General features: G+C 61.5%; 1 protein-coding gene across 1 annotated transcript; it reads right to left on the bottom strand.

The window, feature by feature from the left end:
- Positions 1 to 801: 801 nt before the first annotated feature.
- TEKT5 (tektin 5) lies at positions 802 to 25781 on the bottom strand. Its single transcript, XM_004604345.2, has 7 exons — positions 25191 to 25781; positions 21044 to 21127; positions 20462 to 20532; positions 15739 to 15882; positions 14273 to 14495; positions 1993 to 2147; positions 802 to 1022 (listed from the first exon to the last, which is right to left on the bottom strand). Exons 1-7 carry the CDS (start codon positions 25779 to 25781, stop codon positions 806 to 808), a joined length of 1485 nt encoding a protein of 494 aa, XP_004604402.1. The 3' UTR covers positions 802 to 805.

Genomic DNA, 25781 nt, shown 5'->3' with positions numbered 1-25781 from the left:
GCTACGCTCTCAGGGGTCACTCCTGGCGGTGCTGGAACCCGGAGTCAGTCACATGCCAGGCCGGTGCCTTAACCCTGGACTCTCTCTCCCGCCTGAAATCAGCAACTGTAGTTTGTTTTTGCTCCCAGGCCACATCCAGCAACGCTCAGGGGTCACCCTGGGCTCTGCACTCAGGAATCACTCCTGGCAGTGCTCAGGGGACCCGAGGGGATGCCGGGGACGGGAACCTGGGTGGGCACAGCACCTTACCCGCTGTCCTACCTCTCCAGCCCGCAACGCCAACCCTTCCATTCGTGCATGGGTCCTGCCCCACGCAGCCTGACCTTCCTCCCCGGCCCGTGTCACCGGGTGGCAGAACTCTCCACATCTCTGTCCGCACAGCAGCCCGCGTGGCACAAACCCAGTAGCCAACGCCTGAGCTGGAGCTGAGGGTCCCGGCCACCACTGGGGGAGGGTCCGGTGATCCCCAACATGCCAGGGCTGAGCAGCATCGCGTCCTTGGACCCTCAGGGACCCCGGGGGGCCCTTGAGTTCCACTTGGAAGCCTCCCCCCAAAAAACAAAAAACCCCCACCAGCTTGAGGATATGTGTGTACCTGGTGCCCACCCGCCCTGCGCAGGCCTGAGTCCCACCCGCTCCGCTCGCCTCCGCGGCCAAGAACGGGCTGGGGGCCGGGGGTGGAGCACGTGTATTTGTAGCGCGTCATAGCTCTGTCTCTACTTTTCATCCTAAGGGGGAAAGGGACAAGGGGACTGGAGCTGCGTCCCGCCTCCTGGGCCCGCGGCGGGGCGGGGCGGGGCGGGGCTCAGGCGTAGCCCATCAGGCGCGGCGTGCTGGGGAAGGCCCTGCGCATGCTCAGGCAGCGGTCCTTGTCGATGCACAGCGAGTTGGCCTTGATGGCCAGCTCGTGCTCCAGCCGGGACTTGGTCAGCAGCAGCAGCTGCAGCGAGTCCTGCGTCTCCCGCAGCCGCGTGCGCAGCGTCTGCAGCGTCTCGTCGATGGTGGACACCTCGTTCAAGAGCCTGCGGGGATGGGGCGCCGTCAGGGGCCGGGCAGGCAGACGGACAGACGGAACTCGGACAAGACAAGCAGATGCCCGCAGAGCTCCGGGCGGAGGGGGCACGTGGGACGGACAGACAGACGGATGGATGGTGAGACACGGTTCTGTCCTGGATGTGCGCAACTCCAAGATACGTGCACACGCCACAGCCCCCACACAGGGACACCCGGAGTCCAGGCAGCACGGATCATCGATGCACATACATGCACAGAACACGCCCAGATCACAGCTGCACGCGTGTGCATAGAACACTCACAGATCACAGATACACATGCATGCACAGAACACACACAGATCACAGGTGAATGTGTGCGCACAGAACACAAGTAGATCACAGACGCACATTTGTACACACACAAATCACAGATGCACATGCGTGCACAGAACACGCACAAGTCACAGGTACACATGCATGCACAAAATACGCACAGATTACAGATGAACGTGTGTGGAGAGGACACAAGTAGATCAGATGCACATGTGTACACACACAAATCACAGCTGTACATGTGTGCACAGAACATGCACAGATCAGAGATACACATGCATGCACAGAACACGCACAGGTCACGGATGAGCATGTGTGCACCGAACACAAGCAGATCACAGATGCACATGTGTACACGCACAAATCACAGATGCACATGTGTACACGCACAAATCACAGATGCACGTGTGTGCACAGACCAGCTGCACATCTGTGCACACAGCACACACAGACAGCTGTCCACAGACTCCACCCGGCACAGAGAAGATCCCTCACACGTCCACACACGTGCCCGGACACACAGACACGCGGACACACTGCGTCCACCTAGAGCCGCCCCCACAGTGCCCAGGGCGCTGGTCCAACTTGCCTCTCCCACATCCCCCGCTCGGGACCTCTCGCGGCGGCCCCGCCCCCGCCCCGTCCCCGCTCCCGAGGGTCTCACTTGAACTGGGGCGCGTCCCGGCACAGCTCCACGTTGGGGCGCCGGCTGCGGCACTCGAGCCGCGTGTGCGCCACCTTCAGCGGCGTCTCCTTGGTCTGGATGGCTCTCTCCAGCAGCAGCACCGTGTTCTCCGTCTGGAAGATCTCCTGCAGCGTCTGCGGGCCGCGGGCCGTCACCCCCAGTGCCGAGGGCGCGCGCGCGCTCCGGGGGCAGCCGCCTCACTCTCCCCAAGGAACCCGGGGGCTGGGGCCAGGCCTGGCACACGGCAGACCTGGGTTCCATCCCTGACACCCCATAGGGCCCCCTGAGCACCAACAGGAGTGATTCCTGAGTGTAGAGCCAGGAGTCAGCCCTGAGCATCTCCAGTGTGACCCCAAAAAAGGAGAAAAATAAGAAACGTGGGGTGCCAGGTCAGGTACCCCAGTTCCACCTCCTCCCCTGCCTCTGTGTTTTATTTTGAATCGTAAACATACACGGGAGCCCCAGCCAGCAGGAGAGTCCATATCTGAAGGATAATCACCCCTCACGGCCCCCACAACAGCCAGGAAGGGGGTGCCTGCAGGGCCCAGAGCACCCTCTGCCCGCTTCTGAGGCAGACAAGCAAGGAGCAGCACCAGGCGCCCAGCAGACGCTTCCCTGGCAGCCTCCTCCGGCACAGAGCAGCTCAGAAGACGCCCGCGGCCCGGTAGCAGGACGTCCATGTGCCTGGGAGCCCGTGGGGGTCTTTTTTTTTTCTTTTTGACTCTTTGGGTCACACCCAGCCATGCTCAGGGGTTCCTCCTGGCTCTGCACTCAGGAATGACTCCTGGCGGTGCTAAGGGAACCCTCTGGGATGCTGGGGATCTAACCCAGGTCAGCCGCGTGCAAGGCAAACGCCCTCCCCGCTGTGCTCTCGCTCCACCTCCCAAGAGAGGATCTTTTTGGTGAATTTTTCCATGCATGAACCCCAACTTCTCCATAATAAGAAACAAAAAGGCGTCCAGGGCAGGGCCTTGTGGCAGAGCAGCGGCCTGGCATGTGAGGCGCCCTGGGTTTGCTCCCCAAACTTAATAATAATGAGGACAAAGAGGCAGGGGCCAGAGAAGGCCCATCTGCCCTTCCAGCAGGAAGCGGATCCCACGGGAGCCAGTGCCAAGGCCCCGGAACTAAAAGAAGCTGAAGGACCGCGGTGGCCGCAGCTGACTCTCAGGGTGGGTGAGCTGTGTTGTCACTCTCTCTGGGGCTTGGGGGGCCCGAGTCCTGTCCTGAGTCTAGAAGTGACGGCTCAGCCCGGGACCCCAACTTCCTGCAGGGATCTCTGCCTCCCTCATGGCAACCGATGGGCAGAAGCCCCAGGCCACCCCCTGTACCCACGCTGTGCGCCCACGCTGGGTGCCAAGGGGGCGGCTGGACCCCGTGCCAGGGCACCCTGTGCCGTGTGGGCCCCAGACCCACGGCAGAGCCAAGCGTAGGGCCCGGCCCACTCCGCAGACGCCGAGCGAGAGAATGAATGGATCCGCCGGCAGCCTCGAGTTTAGCTCTCAGCGACCCTGGAACAAAGCCATCCCTCAAAGGACTGTGGTGGCCCCTGGCCACAGCAGGGGTGGGGGATTGAAGGTCCCCGTGTCCCTGTCCCCACCCTCCGGGATGAGGCAAACCTTCTCTTCATCCCTCTTTGCTGAGCTACGAAAGTCTCGAGTCGGAAGTGGGCCCCAGACGGCTATTTCGCTTGAGTGGACGCGCAGGACGATTTCTCCTGAGTCCCACCTTCCCCCAGAGCCCAGGGAGCTCGGGAGAAAGAACCGCCGCCTTCCAGAGGACAAGGGGGACGTTCGTGCCCGCCAGCGGGCAGGGTTACTAGAGGGCAGGGCAGCTGCCCCCACTCCCAAGGGCTCCCAGGAGAGGACCCCTCCCCCACCCCAGCCCGAGCACCCCGCCGCTCGCTGGTTAAACATTGTCCCATAAGAATGTTCTGTGTCTCGCACGTCAGATGGCATGTAAGCACTTCAGGGGCTGGGGGGCACCTCCCAGAAGCCGGGGTAAGTACCCCCACCCCGGAATCCTGCCCTTGGTGAGGGCGGGACGGAGGGGTGCTACTGGGAGCACGCCCGAGAGAAATATGTACGGAAATCAGCCTGTCCCTGCCTCTCCCCCTGCCAGCGGCAGGCGCGCCAGCGGGAGTGGGTGGCAGCCCACCAGCCCTGCCCCTGGGGGGGCGCCTTGAGGGAACCCCCGACCGTGAGAGTAGACCGCCTTCCCCTCATTTCTTTGCTTGTTTGTCTTGTTTTTGGAAGACACCCAGCAGTGCTCAGGGCGGACTCCTGGCTCTGTGCTCACCATCACTCCTGGCGGGGCTCCCTCTGGGAGACCGGGGATCGAACTCAGCCCCACCTCCTGGACTGCTGCTCCTGGTCCGTATTCCCCTGGTTTCCGTGGCTCACCCCTAGCACACGTCCTGGTCCCCGTCACAAGGCTGGGCCACCGCAGCAGCCAGCCTGAGGCCGCAGGGGACGGCTGAGGAGAAAGGCTGACGCTCGCCTGTCACTCACTCCACACGGCTGGGGTTCTCCGGGGTGCACCCGCCCAGCCCCGAGCCGGCCCGCAGCCCCCCGCCGCACACGGGACCGGCAGCCGTGTTCTCTGGCGTTTCCTCCACTCAGCCATGTGCTCCTCTAGGCAATAAACATTTAATACACACCCACGGGCGCCTGCAGCCCAAGACTCGGCCATTCCTGTGTCCAGGGGGAGCCGGATGGAGTTAGCAAGGGTCCGACCTGCTGGCCACTCCCCGGTCAGCGACCCTGAGGGACCCAGAGGCTCTGGCTCGGTCCAGCCCCCCTGCTGGCCTCCCTCTGTCCCTGTCCCTCGCCCGCCGGGAAGGGCAGCGTCTCCCCTTTCTACCCGTGGTGACAAGCTGACAGCCCAACTCTGACAGCGTCCGGGTGTGCACGGGGCGATGGCGAGGCTGGGAAGGTGGCCCAGGGCGACTGCATCTGGGGATCCCCCATCTCATGCCCGTCTCCCCCTCTTGACAGGCGCCTTAAGAGAATCCGGAGGGGGGCAGCTGGGAAGGTGCCACCAGGGGGATGCAAAGGGCCGGGGGTCTCAGGTCACAGATGCAGAGGGCAGAGCCCGCTACTGACGGTCCTTGCTTGTCCGCACCCCCCCACCCACACCCCTGCTGGTATTCCTTCAGTGGGCCCGCCCGCGGGGCTTCCAGAATGCAGGGGGGTTTCCAGAACGGGCCACTCTAGAGCAGCCGTGACTCACGCCCAGCTCTGCCCAGGCGAGTGTCTGCGCTGCCCAGAAAAGCTCCCTGCAGCCTCTGCCTGGTTACAAGACGGCACGTGCACGCGCACACACACACACACACACACACACAGACTCACACACACTCACACTCACACACACTCACACACACACTCACACTCACTCACGCACACGCACACACACACTCACACGCACTCACACACACTCACACTCACACACACTCACACACACACTCACACTCACACACACACTCACACACTCACACACTCATACACTTAGACACATTCATATACTCACACGCACTCACACACACTCACACGCACGCACACACTCACACTCACTCACACGCACACACACACTCATACACTTACACACATTCATATACTCACACACTCACACTCACACACACTCACACACATTCATATATTCACACTCACACACACTCACACTTACATTCACACATACTCACACTCATACACATACTTACACACATTCATACACACACACTCACATACACACTCTCACTTACACTCACACACACTCATACACTCACACACATTCATATACTCACACACACTCACATACACACACTCACACACATTCATACACACACTTACACACTCACATGTATACACTCATACACAACTCGTACACACACGCATATACACATGTGTGCACACACAGTCTGTCACCCAGTCGAGTCGGCTGGCCTCTGACCCCCCAGGAGCCCTGGGTGTGGTGGGTGACTCAGTGCCCAGCAGTGCCCGGAATGCCACCCACCTCCACCCCCTCTGCCCGAAGGCCGAGCAGCGGAGCCCTGGAGGCTGAGCAGAGGCCGGGCAGGGGAGGGCTCGGCCTCGGCCCTTGAAGCGACGGAGCTGCACGGCCTGTGTCTACAGCCCGGGAGGCCCTTCGGCCCCGCACCCCAAGCCCAGCGTGCCCCGAGAGAAGACGGTCCTCGCCCAGTGCCTGCGGTGGGAGCCCAGGGGCGGGGTGCCCGTGGCCCCACCGAGACCAGGGGAGAGCGGGTGGTGAGCCCCGGGAGGAGTTCCGGGTTAGCCGCACAAAAGCAGCCGGGGTGAGTCGGGGAAGCAAGCGGGAAGCACAAGGAGCCGCGTGACACGATCGCTTTTGTCGGACACCAAGGGGACCGTGAGCGGGACGAGGTCAAAGGCAGAAAGACAAACACGGTTTCCTTTCACTCCGGAAAACAAAAGGCACCTCTGCGAGCCGGGCGGAGGGACAGGGCGACTCAGCCAGGGCCAGGTGAGCGGCACGCCCAGGTCACTGGAATAAAAACCTGACTACGAAAGGCCTCCCCAGGAAAGAGACGCCTCTGAGCGGTGGCTCCCAGGGGCGAGCCCTGGAGGAAGGGACCAGAAGAAGCACAGAGGGCTGGAGCGACGGGACAGCGGGGAGGGCGTTCGCCTTGCCCGTGGCCATCCTGGGCTCCATCCCCGGCGAGCCAGATGGTCCCCAGAGCACCACCAGGAGTCACTCCTTTGAGCATTGCCAGGTGTGGCCCCCAAACAAAACAGAAGTACAAGATACAAGTACACGCAGAAACGGGCTTTGTACAGACTGGCCGAGACTGAGGAGGTGGACGGGGGGTTGGCTCCCCTCTCGTCCCTGGCGTGGAGGAGGAAAACCACCCCCATACCCGAGAGGGGGAGGCGGCTCCAGGGATGGGAATGCTAGAATGGGGCTGGAGCGATAGCACAGCGGGGAGGGCGTTTGCCTTGCATGAGGCCGACCCGGGTTCGATCCCCGGCATCCCATAGGGTCCCCCAAGCACCGCCAGGAGTAATTCCTGAGTGCAGAGCCAGGAGTAACCCTGTGCATCGCCGGGTGTGACCCAAAAAGCAAAAAAAAAGAGAGAGAGAATGCTAGAAGCTTCTCGGGGCGGGGGGCGGCGGCCTGGGTTTGATCTCTGGCACCAGCACAGCCGCGACCCAAGCCCCTCCCGGCCCAGCACCACGCCGGGTGTGGCCCCCAAACAGAACAACCCCCGCACGGCATCCTGAAGCCATGGAAACTGTCTTTGTGTTGTTTGGGGGCCACACCCGGCAGTGCTCAAGGGGTTACTCCTGGCGGTGCCCATGTGGGATGCCGGGGATCGAGCCGGGGTCACGGCGAGCGCCCTCCCCGCCGAGCCGTCACTCCAGCCCCTGCCAGTGAAATGTCTGAAGCTGCTTTGCAGGGTGAGAACTGCAGGACTGCAGGGCCCCGAGCAGAGGCCCCGGCACTCCACCGCGGTGGTGTCTGGGAAGCGTTTAAACGCCGGCCTTAGCCCCGTCTCGGGGCCTCGCGTGTCCTCGCTCCCTGGCAGCCTCGGGGGCAGATGTTCGAGGAGTGTCCAGGGCACCTGCGGCCGGAGACCAGCGGGACAGGTGGCGGATGCGCAGAGATTCCGTCTCCCAGGGATGAAAGGTGAGGGCTGGGGGGTGTCTCTGGGCAGAAGCCCCCGCAGGGCTTCCTTCCTGGGAGGATCCCCGGGTCCTCCTGCCATCAGCAGGGAAGGCTGACGCCAACACTGAATACCTACTTCTCCAGATGCAGCCCCCCGAGCTGGGCCCTGCTCCCACCGAGTGTTCAGACCCTCTCACCCAGGCACGGAGGAAGCTTGGGGCATGGCCGCCCTGGAGGGGTGGGGGTGGGGGTCTGGACCAGTGTGCACACATCTCTGGCCCAGGATCTCTCGCCCCAAGGTCCTGATATAGGCAGATGCACGCACACACGCGCGCACGCGCACACACGCACACACACACACACACACACACACACACACATCTGCTTTTCCTGCTGCCAACTCCTCCAGACCCCAGCATTGCATGTGTGCCCCTCAATACCAGCAGGCATCATGAGCACGGTCAGGAATAGCCCCTGAGCATTGCCAGGTGTGCCCCCCCACCACCACCACTAAGACCAACCAACCAGCTGACTAAAGATGCAATAAGGGTGCTCCAGCAGCCTCTTTGCACCATGAGGACCAGGGGTGGAAAAAAAAAAAAAACGAAGGCTGGGAAGGGAAGCAGCCAGTGCAGTGCTCAGCCGAGACTTCCAACAGCTCTGCCAAGCTCCCCCCACCCCGTTGCTTACACTGGAGGAGCGTAAACTTCTCATTTGGGGTGGGGAGTTTCTAGTGCATGCAACCGAGCCTAACTCTAAGGGAGGTGTTGCTTGAAGCCAACGCATCGTCCACAAATCCCTTTTGGTCATTGTTGCCATCAGCCGCTGTTGGGGATGAGACCAGGTGAGTGGCTCCTGGCGTGGCCCTGGAGGTTCGAGGAGAGGAGCTGGAGAAGGGGGACTCAGGCCGCTCGCTCTGCTGAGCACGCCGAGCCCCGGGCCCACGCCCATGTGGCTGACTCTGTGATGAAACTTGGTGGGGGTCTGAGCCCTGTGCTGCGGGGGCTGGCAGCAGCCCCGCCCTCTCACCCAGAAACACCTCCTCCCCCCGCGCCGAGACACCGGCAGCATCTCCACGCAGAGCCAGCTGCTCCCCGGGCTGCGGGGTGGTGGCGACATCGCCCCCGGCTTCAGGAAACCCCCTGAGACGAGGCCAATGGGAACCCAAGACACCTCCCTTAGCAACTGCGCCGAAAACAGACAGAGACACTTGGGTGCCAAGCACAAAACGCAGGGGCCACGTGCCTGGGACGCAGGGTGCAAGACAAAGATGGAAGGTGAACGGGCAAAGCCGGGGGTACAAGGGCCCCCCGGGCACGAGCTTCCCGTCGGGGCTGATGAAAATGTTTGTTTGCGCATGGCTAGAAAGGGAGCAGGTTGTGGGGGGTATCTCCTAGAGACAGTTGGGGGGGTATCTCCTAGTCCCCGTAATCAAGGTTCTTTTGCTGACTTCCCTCTCTAGATCCACCTCCCCACCCCCTACTGCCGACAATCAGACAGGGAGCCTCTGAGCCTCTGTGCAGGGTGTCTTAGGAACCCCAGGCATGCACGAGTCCATCCACCACCCATCCACCCACCGATCCATCCACTCATCCATCCACTCATCCATGCATCCATCCATCCATCCATCTACCCATCCACCCTTCCATTCATCCATCCACCCACCCACCCATCCATCCATCCAACCACCCACTAATTTACTTATTCATTCACCATCCATCCACCCATCCACCCATCCATCCATCCATCTATCCATCCATCCATCCATACATCCATCCACCCACCCATCCACCTATCTATCCATCCATCCATCCATCCATCCATCCATCCACTCATTTACCCACCCACTCATTAACCATCCATCCACCCACCCATTCATCCATCCATCTACCCATCTACTCATTTACCCACCCACTCATTCACCATCCATCCACCCACCCATCCACCCATCCATCCATGCATCCAATCCTTCAATCCATCCCTCCATCCACGATGTATCCATCCATCCATCTATCCACGTTCCTCTGTGTGTCCCCCCACCCTATACCCACCCGTGCACTAGTGCATCTATCCGTCCACCTGTGTGTCTATTCCTTCACCCCTCAGCTATCCCCCCAGCCAGCCATCCTTGCCTCCACCCATCCCTCCACACATCTGCTATGAGCACCACCAGGAATGAGCCTTTGGGCACCACCAGGTCTGACTTAAGACCTCCCAACGAAACCAAAGATGAAACAAATAAAACTCAAACCTCAACGCCAAGAAAGCAGGACTTCTTGGCCCCCGTGCTGTTGACATTGGCGCTGGCTGGCTATGGTGAGGCCCCGGGCTCTGGAGGAGGTTTAGCCACATTCCTGGTCTTACCCACTAGATTATTATCGCCCCAGTCCCCACCTGCCACGGTGTAACTCAAACGTCCCGTGGAAGGGGCTGGGGCTCATGGCTGTGCTCCAGCCCACTGTTACTCGGTTATCTGGTGGGAGGGGGGCACAGGTTCCCCTAATCAGAACAAGACCCCCGGCCCCTGAGATTCAAATACTGGTTCTTCCATTGGCTGGCCTGGGGAGGGCTATTTATTTATTTATTTGCTTTTTGGGTCACACCCAGCCGTGCTCAGGGGTGACTCCTGGCTCTATCTACACTCAGGAATTACTCCTGGCGGTACTTGGGGGATATATGGGATGCTGGGGATTGAACTCTGGTTGGCTGCGTGCAAGGCAAATGCCCTACCCACTGTACTATCGCTCCAGCCCTGGGGAGGACTGTTTAGATCAATCCCTGTCCCTTATTTTCCCATCTGTAAAATGGGACTATTGAGGCACACACACACACACCCCACTCACAGGGCTGGAGAAGAAAAAGATGATTTTAGCGAGAAAAGGACTTTGAAATCAAGCCCCTGGATCCTTGGTGCTTAAGATAGTTTGCCTCTTCCTCCTTCTCCCTGTGACAGATTGGCAGCCCAAGGCACGACCTACGCCCTCACAGCTTCGGGACACAGCAGAGGGCAAACCGCAGGCCCCCAGAGCGGGCGAAGGGCGCGACCCTCACTTGAAATATCTCGGGGCCGTACTCGGGGAGTGGAAAGGCGTGTTCCAGGGCTGCCTTGGATCCAAGCGCCCCGACTCAGCGGAAAAGTGGCCCAAACTTCCATTTCAATCCAAAGGCTTTCTGGAGGGGCTGTGCTGGCTGGGCGGGGGGGGGGGTTGGGGTGGGGGGGTGGGAGGGGCGGTGGGGGGTGGTTTGCCCTGGAAAGTTCTGCCCGCGTCTCGTCTTGTGACACCGAGCGCCTCCCAGGCCAGGAAACTATTTTTGATGTGGAGGGGAAAACGGACTTAGCAGTTCCAGGGGACTGATTTTTGGCTTCTGAACGCTTTGTGCAACTTTGCAAACGTATTGTTTTCCAGAGCGCCCGCAGCCAGGGGTTTCCAAGGCGACGTGGGGCTCTGAGCAGTTTTCGGGAAGGGAGAAGGCCGCCTGGAATCCTTTTTCTGGTCAAGGGGTGGAAGACTTTCAAGTGTGAAGTGGTTTTCGGGAGCTCTGGGCCAGCAGCAAGGAGGGGGAGGCGGGGGCAAAGTGGGGGGGGCGCGGGGGTGGGACCTGGTGAGACCTGCAGGGAATGTTCCGGAGTGGGTGCTCCCAGCTGCACTCTCCCCCCTGGGCACGGACCCCACGGCTTCCCGCAGCCTCTGCGGATTCCACCCACTCCCCGGTCCCGACCACCAAAACATCTCCACACAGTGCAGACCCGCTCCTGCAGCGGAGTGACGCGGGGGGAAGCCAGCTCCTGGGTTCGAGGACACCCAGGAAACAATAAATGGGGCCAGAGCGGTAGTACAGTGGGGAGGGCACCCGCCTGCCTGCCAGGAGCGAGCCCCCAGGGCCTGAGCACGGCTGGATGTGGCCCAACAAACACACCAAACAGAAGACACCACAGCCGGTGCAACCTCGAGGGATGAGAAGCCCTGGGGGGGGGTCTCCGGATGGGAGGGGGCGGCTAGAGGTGGGGTCCCCTCTGCTAAAGGGCGCTTCTGCGGTCCTGGGGAAACTCACGGTCCTCCTCTGGGTTTTGTGGGTCCCCTCCTTAACTCTTCACAATCCTTTGTTTGTTTAGGGGGCCACACCCGGCAGTGCTCAGGACTTACTCCTGCCCTGTGCTCAGGGATCCCTCCCGGCGGGTCTGGGGGACCCCATGGAGGGGTGCTGGGGGTGGAAACGGGTCGGCTCTGTGCAGAGCAGGCGCCCTCCCCGCGGTGCTACCCGCCAGCCCCTGTGACAAGACCCCCGCGAAGCATCGTGTCTCTGCTTCCTTTTAGAAATGGCTCCCCCTGCCCCCGTGGAACGGGGACGCCCCGAGAGGGTCTCACCCTAACCCAGAGGCTAAGGGTCCTCTGTCTCAGTGAGGGGAGGGAGCGGGCGAATGTCTGGTGCCCCCTGAGCCCAAACACCTCTGGTGCGCTTGTACCCCCCTAACCACCACCACCGCCAGAGCTGAAGATGTAGACAACCTCGGAGGGGCCTGGACGGGTGTTGGGGGACGGGGCACAGAATCCCGGGTGTGGACTTCTGCTCCTCAGTCCTGGCCGCCCATGGGGACCATCTGGGGAGCTTCTCAAAGGCGTGTGGCCCTGACAACTTGTGCATCTGACAAATTAGGAAACAGATTGAGGGGAGTTTGCTGCTTCCCCCAAGATCCCTGGGGGGAGGGGCCTGGATCCCACCCAGATACCTGGGTCCCGGGGAGGGCGGGGCTTGTTCTTCCTGTCTCGTTTCCCCCTCTTCCTAGCTCACTCATTCAACTGGGCATCAGTGGCTAGTGAGCTCAATCTAGATAGACAGGGTGTCACCACAAATCTTTGCCCCTTTCGACAGACGGGGAAACAGAGGCACAAGCGGTGGGCAGGCAGACAGCCGCGGAGAAGCCGGACACGGGGGCGCCTGGATTGAACCCAGACACCTGCGCAGCTCAGGCCCCGGGTGCGTGTGGTGGGGGTGGGGGGGTGAGGACGGGGTTCGGATGGAAGGGTCTGAATCGGGCTGAAGCCCAAGGGCCAGAGAAGGAGCAATGTCCAGCGTCAGTAAGACCCACGCTGGCCAGCAGCTCCAGAGCCAAAGATGGACACATGGCAATGAAGGAGAAGTTAGGAGACGAAGAAGCTGGACCCGGCCTCGGACTCCCACCCGCAACCAAGAGATGCCGACTGCCTGGCCAGGCTGCAACTTACACACAAGAACGGCCCAATCCCAGTGATCGCCCCGCCCTCTGCTTCCAACTAGGGCATTCTATTGGCTAATGTTGCAGAGTGACAGCTTTACTCCAACCCAGCGCCAACAGCCTCACCGATGCTCAGGCCGCCCGTACCAGCGGGCCACGCGGACGCTGGACATCGCTCCTTCCCCCTCTCCTGTCCAGCCCTCCAGCTGCTTGTCCTGCTCTGGCCCTTGGCTCGGCTTTTCTGCGTCCAGCAGCCCTCTAAGTTTGCGTCCGCTGGACAGAGCAGCACGCAGCCCCCACATCCCTCCGCCCAGCCTGGGGGCAGCACTGCCCGCGTCGGAGCCCTGGCAGACCCAGCCCGGGACACCCCTGCCCCCGGGTATAGCGGGATTTACCCACCGGGGCTCGGATTCCCGGGGTGACCGAGGTGAACGTCAGGATCAGAGGCGCATGAGGGAGGGTTCACCTGCCCGTAAGCCAGGCACCGTTGGTACAGCTACTCAACATGGTCTTCCAACGAAACCCCCGTAAGTGAAAAAACGAGGCTTCCTTGCCACTAACAGGAGGCAGCGAGCTTCCTGCCTCGGGGGAATCCGGAGGAGTGAGGCTGAACGGGAGCCTGGTCCCTCGGGTAGCACAGCAGGGAGGGCGTTTGCCTTGCATGCAGCCAACCCAGGTTCGATTCCCGGCATCCCATAGGGTCCCCGGAGCACCGCCAGGAGTAATTCCTGAGTGCAGAGCCAGGAGTAACCCTTGTGCATCGCCGTGTGTAACCCCAAAAAAAAGCAAAAAAAAAAAAAAAAAAAAGAGCCTGGCCTCTCAACAGTGCCCCACCGGCTCTGGGATTGGTGGCTAGAGGGGACAGTGCAAAAGAGAGGCCAGGGATGGGGCTGGAGTGATAGCACAGTGGGGGGCATTTGCCTTGCACGCGGCTGACCCGGGTTCGATTCCCAGCATCCCATATGGTCCCCTGAGCACCGCCAGGGATAATTCCTGAGTGCAGAACCAGGAATAACCCCTGTGCATCGCCGGGTGTGACCCAAAAAGCAAAAAAAAAAAAAAAGAGAGGCCAGGGAGCCTGGACTGGACACTGGCACCATTGCTGGGGCCAGACGGATGACGACAAGGACCTTCCATGGATATGCTAGACTGCCCGCTGCCCCCTGCCCGCCCACGGCTGTGGCCAGCTGGGCCCGTTTAAGAAACCCAGGCTGTGGCCGGAAGACGTCCTGCTGCTTGCCAGACAGGAAGCATTTCCGGCCGCACAATGGGGTCCAGGCCCGGCGGGGCAGACACCCGCTTCTGGCCAGGCCTGGCCTGCAGGGAAATGGGGGTTCTGCTGGCGCCCGCAGGCCCCCCACTGTGTGTATGGGGGGTGGAGCTCTCGGGCTGCGCCCAGGCGCTCACCTTGGCCAGCTGTATCTGCAGCTTGTTCTTCATGTCCATCACCTCGGCGATGCGCGCGCTGAAGGCCAGGTTGGTGTTGGTGAACTGCTTCCAGAGCTGATCCGACAGGCTCTCGAAGAGGTTCTCGGCCTCCTCGCGCACCCGGATGGAGTTGGCCCGCATGTTCTGAGCGTGCCTGATGTTGTCGTTGCTGAACTTGGCCCAGGTCTCGGGCACGGAGACCCTGCAAGGGGGCCGGTGTCCTGAGCACCCCTGGGAGGGCGGTGTGGGGTGGGAGTTGGGGGGGGGGGCTGGGAAGGAACCGCAGTTCCCGTGCCGCCCACCAGATGGCAGCAGCGCCGCCCTCCAAAGTGTTGGCGGACGTTGGCCCCAAGACCCTTGCAGGGCCGTGCACGGTGGCCCCCTCACCTCGTCCTTCCAGCGAGAATGTCCGACTGATCAACCCATTCCAGGTAAACTGTGGTAGGCCGAGACCACGTGGGGAGAGGTGGGCGGGGCTCTCTCTAAAGGCTCTGTGCCGCCACCAGCAGAGACCACGCAAGCATCAGCCAGGGCTGGCTGCACTGATCGGGGAGGTCCCCCTGGCTCCCCCACGGGCACGCGCGCGCCCAGGCCCCTCGCCCTGTCTCATTGGTTCTTTGAACGCTGACTGCCAGGCACGCAAGCTAGCGCCCGCCCTAGGGAGGAGCAGACGTCGCTGTCTTATGGCCACTCAATCCCCACTGAGGGGGAGAGAGCGCAGGAGAGAGCCACACCGGGTGTGCCTTGGGAACCCCCCCCCCCAGAAGCTGGGGGAAGGGGGAGTTGATGAGAGCTGAGAGGACAGCTGAACCCGGGGACCCAGCCTGGGGAGGGAGAGAGGGCAGGAAAAGTAAACACAACATCTTTCTCCTCCTGCTGGCTCCGTTGTGATCCCAACTGGCAACTAGATATGACAAGCCAGAGGGTAGCCTTGGAGCAGCCTCCCCCATCAGACCCGCAGTAGGGCAGCTGCAAAAGACTCTTTTAAGCTGCGGAATGGGGGCGGGAGATGAGCCATACTCAGCACTGCTCAGAGCTGACTCCTGGCTCTGTGCTCAGGGGTCACTCCCGGAGGTGCTCCAGGGACCCTATTCCATGCTCAGGATTGAACCCGTGTCAGCCTCGGGCAAGGCCAGCGCCTTGACTCCCACGCAGCCCCCGCCCCTCCGCCTGGTGGGAATCCCGTCTAAGCTGCCAGCGGCGCTGGTGGACGGACGTGAGTTGGCTCTGAGTGGCCACACACCTCTGGACACTGAGTCCTGAGCCCCAGATGATGGTGGTGAGCATGAGGTTGAGAGTGATGCTAGCCCGGTCCTCGGGGGTCCCTCGCTAAGCCCACCCATCACCTTCTCCTGCTGGACCTTAAGCAAAATGAATGATCTGATGACACAGCTGATTCGCACCCCCGAGCCCTGGCTCCTCCGAGGGGCCGGTGCTGGACTCACATGCCGTCCATTTTCTCCATGCCGTGGAAGTAGCTGATGCAGTCTGACGTGTTCCTCAGGTTGAAGCATTTCTCGTCGATGCACTGCGCCGACTGCTTGTCCTCGATGTCCTTCTCCAGAGCGTGTTGAGCGTCTCTGTTATCCCTGTGCGGGGCCAGGATTTGTCTCTGATGGTGCCCTTGGGCAGGGCCATGGCTGAAAGCCAGGCTCAGCTCTTGTCCCACCTCATGGCCCCATGACTAGTGCCGGGCCCCCACCCCTCCACCCTGAGCAGACCCCCGAGGCTTTGTGGGTCAGACTGTCTCAGTGTCAGGGACACAACTATGCCCGGAAGTACTCACAGATACTATGTAATTAATGGGTGGGTGGCGTTTCAATAAAACTTTATTAAAAAAAAAAGTGGTGGGCCAGGTTTGACCCTCTAGCTGTAGCTTGTCAACCCGACTTAAAAGATAGCAATGTACACTTTGGATAAAGCCTGCTAGGAATTTAAATCAGTTCGCAAACCTTTGTGTCTGACCCCATAGACCAGAGGGAAAGGGCAAGGGGAGAACCTGGTCTCTACTTTCAAGTTGCTTACAACGCTGAGTAAAGAATGGTGTAAAAATACAAATAAGCAAGGGTTTGAAAGGGAACCGAGTGACGGGAGGGAATGGCAGGGGAGGGCGGGCTCCTGAGCTGGGTTTCCACAATAATACAAGCATGAATTAGGAATAGAGATGGGTGGGAAAGAATGTATAGCGGAGGATACATGCCACAAGTGCTACAGCCGCCTGGCGTAGGGGCTGTAAGCAGATCACTAAGTCTAGACAGGTAAGATACCAGACCGGGTCAGCAATTGCATCCGATAGCCAGGGGCTGGGAGGAGTCCGCAACAGGGTAGGGTCGGGATTGGCTGGAGCCAGGGGCTGGGAGGAGTCAGAAATAGGGTAGGGTCGGGGATTGGCTGGAGCCAGGGGATGGCCGGAGTCCGCAACAGGGTAGGGTCAGGGATTGGCTGGAGCCAGGGGCTGGGCGGAGTCTGTAACAGGGTAGGGTCGGGGATTGGCTGGAGCCAGGGGCTGGGCGGAGTCCGCAACAGGGCCCGGTCAGGGTCGAGTGCATGAATGTAAGGTTCATACAGTGGGTGGGTGCCCGGGCTGGAGCCAGCACGAGATACCTGCAGGGCCGATAAATTGGCTAAGAAGCCTAAGACCTAAACACCTCTGCCAAACTTCAGACACTTGAGAACCACTTTCATGATTCTTGGTGTCTTCCCAGAGTACCGAAAATACTACATCACTTTCAAGATAGACGGAAATGTATTCTCCGAGGAAACTCTCGTTGTCTTTAAAGAAAATTCAGCGATCCTTGCATTAATAAAGTCATCCCATTGATAATCTGCGGAGTAAACAGCAACAGAATCCCAGCTAGAATCTTTGGTCTCTGGAAGCTTCGGAGTCTGAGCTTCTGTTTTCTTGACAGCTCAAAGGAGATTAGCAGATTCGAGAGACAGCCCTAGGCTGAGACTTTGGAAGTGCGTAGAAGAATTAAGAGCGGAAGAGGCAAGAGGGAATGCCGTGGAGCTAGCTCGAGTCCGGACACCCGCTAGAGTTCCTGCTGCACGGTGTCACTGGGCTCTTGCCCCCGTCCTGTGTCCCCCGGTCTCTGTCCCTCTCACTGGCGTGGTTTCTCTCTGTCTTGGGGTCTCAGCGAGTGCATCTCATTTTGCCTCTTCCTTTTCCTGCCCCGGACACTGGGGAGCCCGTGAGGGTTTGCAGCTGGCTGGGAGTGTGGGAATGAGATCCTGATGGCCAGCTCCCACCCACTGCAGTGACCCACTGCAGCCAGAGGAAGCATCCGGAAGCCCTGGGGGTCTTCTGAACGGTCAGAGCCACAGAGAACAGAAGACCCCACCCAGGTGTGTGACTTCCCAAAACGCAGAAAAGAAAGAAGCTTTAAAAGAAGGGAATGGGGGGGGGGGTTGGGTGGGTCTCGAAGTCCCCGCTCAGTTGGCCCAACCACTTGGCCCTTGCTAATGCAGTCCCAGGGAAGGAGGGGTCATCTGTCCCCGCTTCCTGGGTCCAGGACAGAGACTGGTCGGCCAAGGCTTCCCGACTGTCCTGCACCCGCAACAGTGTCAGTCTCCACACAGGAAGAGGCTTTTCTTCCCTGCCCGGTTGGGTGCCTCGTCAGGTGAGCACGTGCTTGTTTAGAAAACTCCAGACCAGCCGCTGAGTTTCTGGACACCTGGACAGGCCAGCGGCAGGCAGAGGCCAGCCGGAGCCATAGCACAGCGGGGAGGGCACTTGCCTTGCACGTGGCCGACGCAGGTTCAGATCCCGGCATCCCATAAGGTCCCTCGAGCACTGCCAGGAGTGATTCATGGAGCACAGAGCCAGGAGTAACCCCTGAGCATCACTGGGTGTGTCCCAAAAAGCCAAAAAAGAAAAAAAAAAGTAGGACAGAGCCCTGCCTGGCGACTGGGACTCCGGCCGGCTGTGGGTTCCGCTGGGCTCAGTGGCGTCGCCTGCGCCTCGGGAACAGTCTTCCCTGATAATCGGGCCGCTGCACGGTCCAGCCGCCTCTCTGGGTGGTCTGTGGGCAGAGGGGCAGCTGTCCGCCTGCCCGATCCTCTCTGCCTCGGCCTCAGCTCTGGCCCTGCTGCGAGGCCCGCAGCCCCTTCTCTCTCGCCTCTCTCCGCTCCCCACCCCTCCATCCTGCTCCCGGCTCTCCCTCAGGGCCCCTGCCCGTGCCTCTGCCTCCCCCGCCTCCTGCTTCAGCCCCGGGGGCGGCTCACGGCCCGACTCTCACCCCGCCCCAGTCTCCAAACCTGGGCTCTGCTCCCGCCAGCCAGTTTCCGGCAGACAGCAGAGCCAACCGGGGTGGTGGCCGTGGGGGTGAAACGGTTGCCAGCCGGGAAACAATCTCCTGGGACCAAGATGCAGAAACCCCCAACACCACCCACTTTCGTCACCCAGCTGCCGCACCCTGCAGATGGCCCCAGTCCCCACATCCCGCATCCCCAGGGTCTCCCCGGCTTTGAGCTACAGACCCGACCCTGGTGCTGTGGTCTCCAAGTCCTGTTTGTTTACCCATGGTACAGCAGGGTGGAGGGGCTGCCGTGTCTGTGTGTGTGCGTGTGTCTGTGTGTGTGTTTGTGTGTATATGTGTATGTGCATATCTCTATTTGTATGTATGCATATGTGTGTGTCTGTGTGCATGTCTGTGTGTATGTGTGTATGTGTGTGGGTGTCTGTCTGTGTGTATGTGTGTATGTGTGTGTCTATGTGTGTATGTGTATGTGCGTGTCTGTGTGTGTTGTGTGTGTGTCTGTGTGTCTGCGTGTATATGTGTGTGTGCGTGTCTGTGTGTATGTGTGTGGGTGTATGTGTGTGCATGTCTATGTGTGTGTGCGTGTCTGTATGTGTCTGTGTGTCTGTGTGTGCATGTCTATGTGTGTGTGCGTGTCTGTGTGTGTCTGTGTGTATGTGTCTGTATACGTGTCTGTGTGTCTGTGTGTGTGCATGTCTATGTGTGTGTGCGTGTCTGTGTGTGTCTGTGTGTACGTGTCTGTATGTGTGTGTGTGTATGTGTGTGTGTGTGTGTGTGTATCTCTGTGTGTGTGTGGTACTGGAAGCCAGGGTACCATGTACCACAAACCTATTTGCAAGCTCTGATCCCTTAAGCATCCCATTCAGGGCCCAGTAAGATAGCACAGCAGGGAGGGCGTTTGCCTTGCACACAGCTGACCTGGGTTCAATCCCTGGCATCCCATAGGATCCCCCGAGCACCGCCAGGAGTAATTGCTGAGTGCAGAGCCAGGAGAAACCCCTGAGCACCGCCGGGTGTGGCCCAAAAAGCAAAAGGAAGAAAACCCATCCAGGACACCCTCTTGCACCCCCCACGCCCCCACACCCCCGAGGTGAGCGGTGGCGGCCGGTCAGCCTCTCGCTGAGTCAGTGAGGTGGAACAGTGCTCTGCAGACGCTTACGGCGGACGCCCGGCTCAGGGGCCAGGCAGGGCGGCTGTGTCCCGGGCACCGCCAGGCACGAGGGCCTCGCTGCGGGCTCCAAGCTCCGTAAAACCCAGGCTCCCTTTAATTAGGAAGGGGCCTCCCGGCCCGGTGGGGGCTCAGTTGCACAATCCCAGAAAGCCGCTTCCTTTTGAAGCCTCCGGGTGGAAGGCGCGCCCTGGGCCCCAGGGAGCTCCCCGGCGCCACCCACCCTGCCGGTCCTCTCAAGGCCCGACCACGGGACATGCTCGAGGCTTGGGTGCAAATCAAAGCCACCAGTGGAGAACAGGGGAGAGACTTGGTCAGCTGTGCTGGTCTCGGACGCGCCCCCCCCCCCCCCGCCCCACCATGCAGGAAACGTTTAAAGCACAAGAACTAGGAAGCGCTCAGCAAGTCAGGGTTGGTCCTTTTTTTCTTTTTCTTTTTGGGTCACACCCGGCGATGCTCAGGGGTTACTCCTGGCTCTGCACTCAGGAATTACCCCTGGCAGTGCTCAGGGGATCGTATGGGATGCTGGGACTCGAACCCGGGTCAGCCGCGTGCAAGACCAGCGCCCTCCCCGCTGTGCTATCGCTCCAGCCCTGGGCTGGTCCTTTCTTAACCTCTCCTGTTTCTGGGAGCGCCCCCTCCGCCCTCCCCCAGCGCTTACCAGTATCCCCCAGGCCCCAAGAACCATCTAGGGGCATGGGGACCCATTTGGAATCTGGGAGCCCTCCACGGGCACGTTACCGTATCTGAGTCTCCATCCTTTGGGCCAGTTTTCTCATTTGTTCTTGGCAACATTTTAGCAAATCTACTTCCTGCAACCAACAACGGCACAGAGAGTCCCCTTAGGAGCCCACCTCCTCTCGCCTCCCAGATCAAGCCCCCCAGCCCCACCCCCCGTCCACTAAAGTGTCACAGTGTGGGGGGGTGGTTCGTCTCCTGTCCCAGCCTGCGGTGGCTGGGCTAGGTAGCTAAGCCTGGGCTGAGGCACCCGATCCTGGTCCTCCCTCCGCTCCTCGTCACATGCTCCCAGACGGCGATGCGGCCATGTACCCGCTTCCCTGGGCCAGGGAGGCCACGGGCGGGAAGTGGCACAAGGCACACAGAGGACCTACTTGGTGCCTGACACGTGTGAGCCTGACTGCGGGCGGGCGGGGAAGGCTGATGCACCTGTGCCTGTTTTTTCTTCCTATTCCTGCATCTCCCGCCCCCCCTGCCCCCCACCCGCGGTCGTCTGAGTCTCGGCTCCGCCTGGGATGGCGTGTGTGACCATAGAAACTCTCCCCGCTGCCCCCTTGCCTGGGCGCTGGGCAGCCCACCCCGTACCTGGATCAGGTTCTTCTCCACGCTGTCGTGGACCAGATCCGTCTCAATCCTCTTCTCTCGCTGGTATAGACACTCCAGGGCCACCTGGCGGGGCAGAGAAAAAGGCGTGTTCTCGCCGCCGCTGCTGCTAGTGTCCCCCCCCCCCCAGTGATGGGCTACCGCAGGGGGCCAGGCCACTGCACTGGGGCGGGGCTCTGCCCCCTCCCCCGCGGGGCCTGCGGGCCAGGGCCCTGGCGGGGAAGCAGGATGCAGCCGTGTTCTGGAGGCTGACGTGGCGTTCAGGGTCCTTCTTGGCGAGCGGCGATGGGGCTGGGACAGACACCTGCCCCCTCACAGACGCTATGACGGATAGGCAGAGAGGGCCCCCGAGAGGTGAGGTCCCTGAGCCCTTGTACGTGCCTCAAAACCCGGCCCCACCTTTGCCCCCTGAGCACCGCCAGGGGTCACTCGCGAGCACAGAGCCCGGAGTAGTGCCTGAGCAGAGTTGGGTGTGCCCCAATCCCCCAAGAAGAACCGTCCACAATCACTTCTGTGCAGAGGGCACTGGCTCGGGCTGGAGCGATAGTACAGTGGGGAGGGCGTTTGCCTTGCATGCGGCCGACCCGGGTTCGATCCCCAGCATCCCATAGGGTCCCCCAAGCACTGCCAGGAGTAATTCCTGAGTGCAGAGCCAGGAGCAAACCCTGTGTATCGCCGGGTGTGACCCAAAAAGCAAAAAAAGGAGCTGGAGGGGCTGGAGTGATAGCACAGCGGGGAGGGCGTTTGCCTTGCACACAGCTGATCCGGGTTCGAATTCCAGCATCCCATATGGTCCCCTGAGCACCGCCAGGGGTGATTCCTGAGTGCAGAGCCAGGAGTGACCCTGTGCATCGCCGGGTGTGACTCAAAAAGCAAAAAAAAAAAAATAATAAAACAGAGAGCATTAGCTCTTGTCCCCAAATGCCCCATCCTGGATCCGACGGGTCGCCCAGAACAGTCCCCTGTGCATGATACTGACAACTACCACCAGGGGGCGGCAAACCCACATGGACCTGGAAGAATCTGAAAGAGGCCGTGCCGGGTCCTTCCCGCTTCCCAGCCAGCACTGGGGGGTGAGGCTGGAGGGAGGGAAACGGTTGCAGCCCCCAAGCCCTGAGGGGCTGGCTACACTGACAGACACTCCGGGCAAGCCTTTGCTCTCCTTTTGCGAGCACAGCAACCAGTTTGGAATGATTTGCTAGTATGTTTATCATAGAATCTAATCTCATCTCCACAATGTTGGTTTTTAATTATTATTTTTTATTCCGAATACATTTTTCCAGCTGAGGAAGGTGACAGAGAGACGGTTTATGGAGACTAGACCTCCAGACCCGTGTGCTAGAGACGCGGGACTCGTGTCGCAGGACTGGGCTGGTGAGGGGACGCAGTCTCAAGACGAGCTCCCCCCAGCCCTCTGCTTAGCAGCGGCCCCAGCCTCCTTGTAGCTTATTCTGGGGGCCACATCTGACAGTGCTCGGGGGTGACTCCTGGCTGTGCGCTCAGGAAGTAGTCCCGGTGATGCCCAGGGGAGGGACGCCAGGGATGGGTCCCGGGAAGAGATGGGGACACCTTCGGGTCGCACTGTCACTCCGGCTCCCTCCGCGTCCACTGTGTGTAGAAACTCGCACCCGCAGCTCCTTTGGCGGAGAGCGCCTCCAGCTCTGAGCCCCCGGTGGACTCAGCGGCGCAGTTTGCTCTGCGTCCTGGGCGGCCCCTCCTGGCCTCCTGCCCAGGGGAATCACGGCGTGGTCCTGCAGGTCGGCCGTGGCCAACGGCTTCTTGGCGAACCTGGCGAGAGCCCCCGGGACTCACCGCTCACACGGGAGGCGGCTGGAGCTCGGCGGCTTGTTCTGTCCGGGTCGGCGCCTCCAGCTGAGTCGATGCCTGGGCTGGTGGGACCCCTCGGGGGTGACTGCAGTGACCGCGGCGAGGTCGGCCGCCCGGATCAGACCCGCCTCCCCGCTCGCTGCCCTGAGGGCCGAGACACGAGGACCACCCAGACCCGACCCGCTGTTTCCTCTTCTGGGGGTGTGGCGCTGGTGCCCCTCCCTGGCCAGGGCTGCTGGGGGTGGGGGTGGGGTGGCGGTGAAGCCTCTGATCTCGGCAGAGAGCACTTGGCACAGAGTCAGCGAATATTCGGCCCGAAATGCCCCCACTCAGGGGCGTCTTTAAATGGGTGCTGTGTGGCATGGGGAGGTGAGCAGAGCCAAGGAAGGCCGGAGCCTGGAACCTTCCGCTGTTTAGGGAATGTGAGCAGCAGGCCCAGGCTAGAGAACCAGGAGCGGTGGTGAGTGGTGATTGGGCCACTGGCCTTCGATGTCACAATGAGCCTCGGGAGCCGCTGGGAGCAGGGCCCTTGGGTCTTGTGTTAGGATGAAGACGCCTCGGGGAACTGAGATTCTTCCCAAGCATGGCGGGTGCCCCTTCTCCGCGTCAGGCCTTGTTGAGGTCGAGGGAGGCCCGGGGGAACTGATGAGGAGGGGATAAAGCAAAGTCCCCATTTCTGATTTTGATGGGAAGCACTTGGGACGGGCGAAGCTGCAGGGTGCTGGCCAGCACCTCTCTAAGGAGGTGACAGGGTTGTGAGTTATACCCAGGTACCAGAGAACTGAGACGAGGGCTCTGAGAGATGGCAGAGCATGTGCAAGGGCCCTGTGGTCAGGAGCAGCAGCCAGGCAGCCATAGGAACTGGGGTGGGGAGTAGGCCGGAGGGTGGATGGTCCAGGATAGAATGGGGGCTGTGACCAGGGATCTAGGTGCTGACTCGGGGCATTAGGAAGCCACGGTGGGTGTGGGGAGCATCCAGCACCGTATTTAAAACTTCCTCTCCTGACTGCGGTTTGGAAATGGCTCAGAGGGGAGCGGGCTGAGGAGGGCGGGAGGGAGGGAGGAGCCCCTGGTCTTGGTGAGAGGCAGCGTGTGGTAAGGGGAGCCGGGGTGGGGACATGGCAGGCTGGTGGCACCATTCATGGCACCGTAGGGTGTCCCAGCGGCCGTGGGAGTTGGCAGGGCAGAGTGTCGTAGAGAGTTCTAGACGCCCTCCTGCTGCTGCCCCATCTGGAGACGGAGGTCCCCGAGCCAGGCCGTGTCCAGCCGCAGGCTCTGGGTCCCCAGGGCTCCAGCCGGAGCAGCATGGGGAGCAGCATGGGGGCGGGGGTCAGGATGTAGGTCAGGGCAGGTGTGAGGCCCTGGGTTCGATCCCCAGCACAGCAACACAAGAGTCTCGTGTGGCCCCTTCGCAGTCCTGCACAGCCTCAGCCTCGGGCAGCCCCGGGACAGCCGCAGCCCCGCCCCCCTCAGTCCCCCTCAGACCACTGAGCTTCCCTCCCCCGCGCCCTGCTTTCCCCTCCACCAAGGGCCTGAGTCCCTGGGCACCAGCCAGAGGTGGCCGCCGTGTCCTCGTCCCTCTGGAATCCTCACTGGGACTGGTGAGGCCGCACTGGACCGTCCGGCGTCCCTGGCAGACGCAGAGACTCGGGCCCGACGGCCCCGGAGACAGGGACCCCCGTCCCACAGGGTGACCAACACACCCACACACTCCTCCCTGGAAGGGGACGGCAGCTGCTCGGGTCACTCCCCGCGGTGCCCGGGGACCATGCAGCGCTGGGCTTTGGGCCCAGGCCAGCTGCACGCGAGGCCAGTAACCGCCCCCCCACCCACCCCCGCCCTGTACCGCCTCTCTGCACGCCCCGTTTCCCCGGGATCACATCCAGCTCATTATCTATTGTACCATCATGTCGCTTCTCACTTGGGACTTCGGGCTTTTTATTCGGGGGCCACACCTGACGGTGTTCAGGGTGCCTGAGCCCTGCGGGGGCCAGTCCTGGGGGGCTCAGGGGACTCCCCCGGGAGGCCAAGGATGGAACTTGGTCAGCGTGTACACGGCAAGTGCCCTGGCTGTTGTCCTGTCGCTCCTGCCCCTCCTTTCCCGAGCAAAGTGGGTGTCCAGGCCCCTCCCCCCCGCACCCGCCCAGCCCCCGCCCTGGGCCATACTCAGTTGGTGTTTGGGGTTTTTTCCTTAAACACTGATCACCGATGATGATGCAGTACCCACCCCCGCCCTGTGGGTGCCCTCCCCTTGCCCAGGCCTCCTGGTGGATGTGAGCCCCCCGCCCACGCCCCCCAGCACCTGCAGCGGGCAGTTCATCTCCTGCGCCGCGTTCTCCAGCCGCCGCCGGGTGCTCTCCATGCTGTGGTTCTCGTTGAGCAGCCGCTCGAGCTCGTGGCTGAGCTCGGCCTTCCAGAAGCCGATGTCCATCAGCCTCTGGCCCAGGTTCCGGGTGGTGCCCTCCTGCGTCTGGCGCGTCAGCTGGGCCTTGTCCTGCATGAGCCGCCCGGTGTCGCCCCCCATGCGGCCGGCCCACAGGCGCGAGGCGTCGTTGGCGCGCAGCTGCAGCTGGCTGGACTGCTCCCAGTCCCTGGCGTCCGAGCGGCTGAAGAGCGTGGAGCGGAGCATGGGCAGGCTGACGGGCGGCGGCGGGCCGCCCTGGCACTCCCCGGGGCACTGCGCGCCCGAGACCCGGTACAGCACGCTGGGCCTCCAGGAGGCGGCGTCGTGGCGCCCCGGCAGGGAGAAGGGCTGGTAGCACTCCTGGGTCACCAGGGGCGGCGTGCCCACCTGCGGCGGGGGCCAGGCGGCCACGGGGGCCAGCGCGCTGAGGCCGCAGTACCTCCTGGGCCTGCAGTAGCTGGCCGTCTGGGTGGTGCCAAGGAACTCCAT

Source organism: Sorex araneus, chromosome 4 (genome assembly GCF_027595985.1).
Source record: "Sorex araneus isolate mSorAra2 chromosome 4, mSorAra2.pri, whole genome shotgun sequence".
NCBI classification, from domain to species: Eukaryota; Metazoa; Chordata; class Mammalia; order Eulipotyphla; family Soricidae; genus Sorex; species Sorex araneus.
The sequence above is the reverse complement of the archived record's forward strand: the minus strand, read 5'-3'. Positions and strand labels throughout refer to the sequence as shown.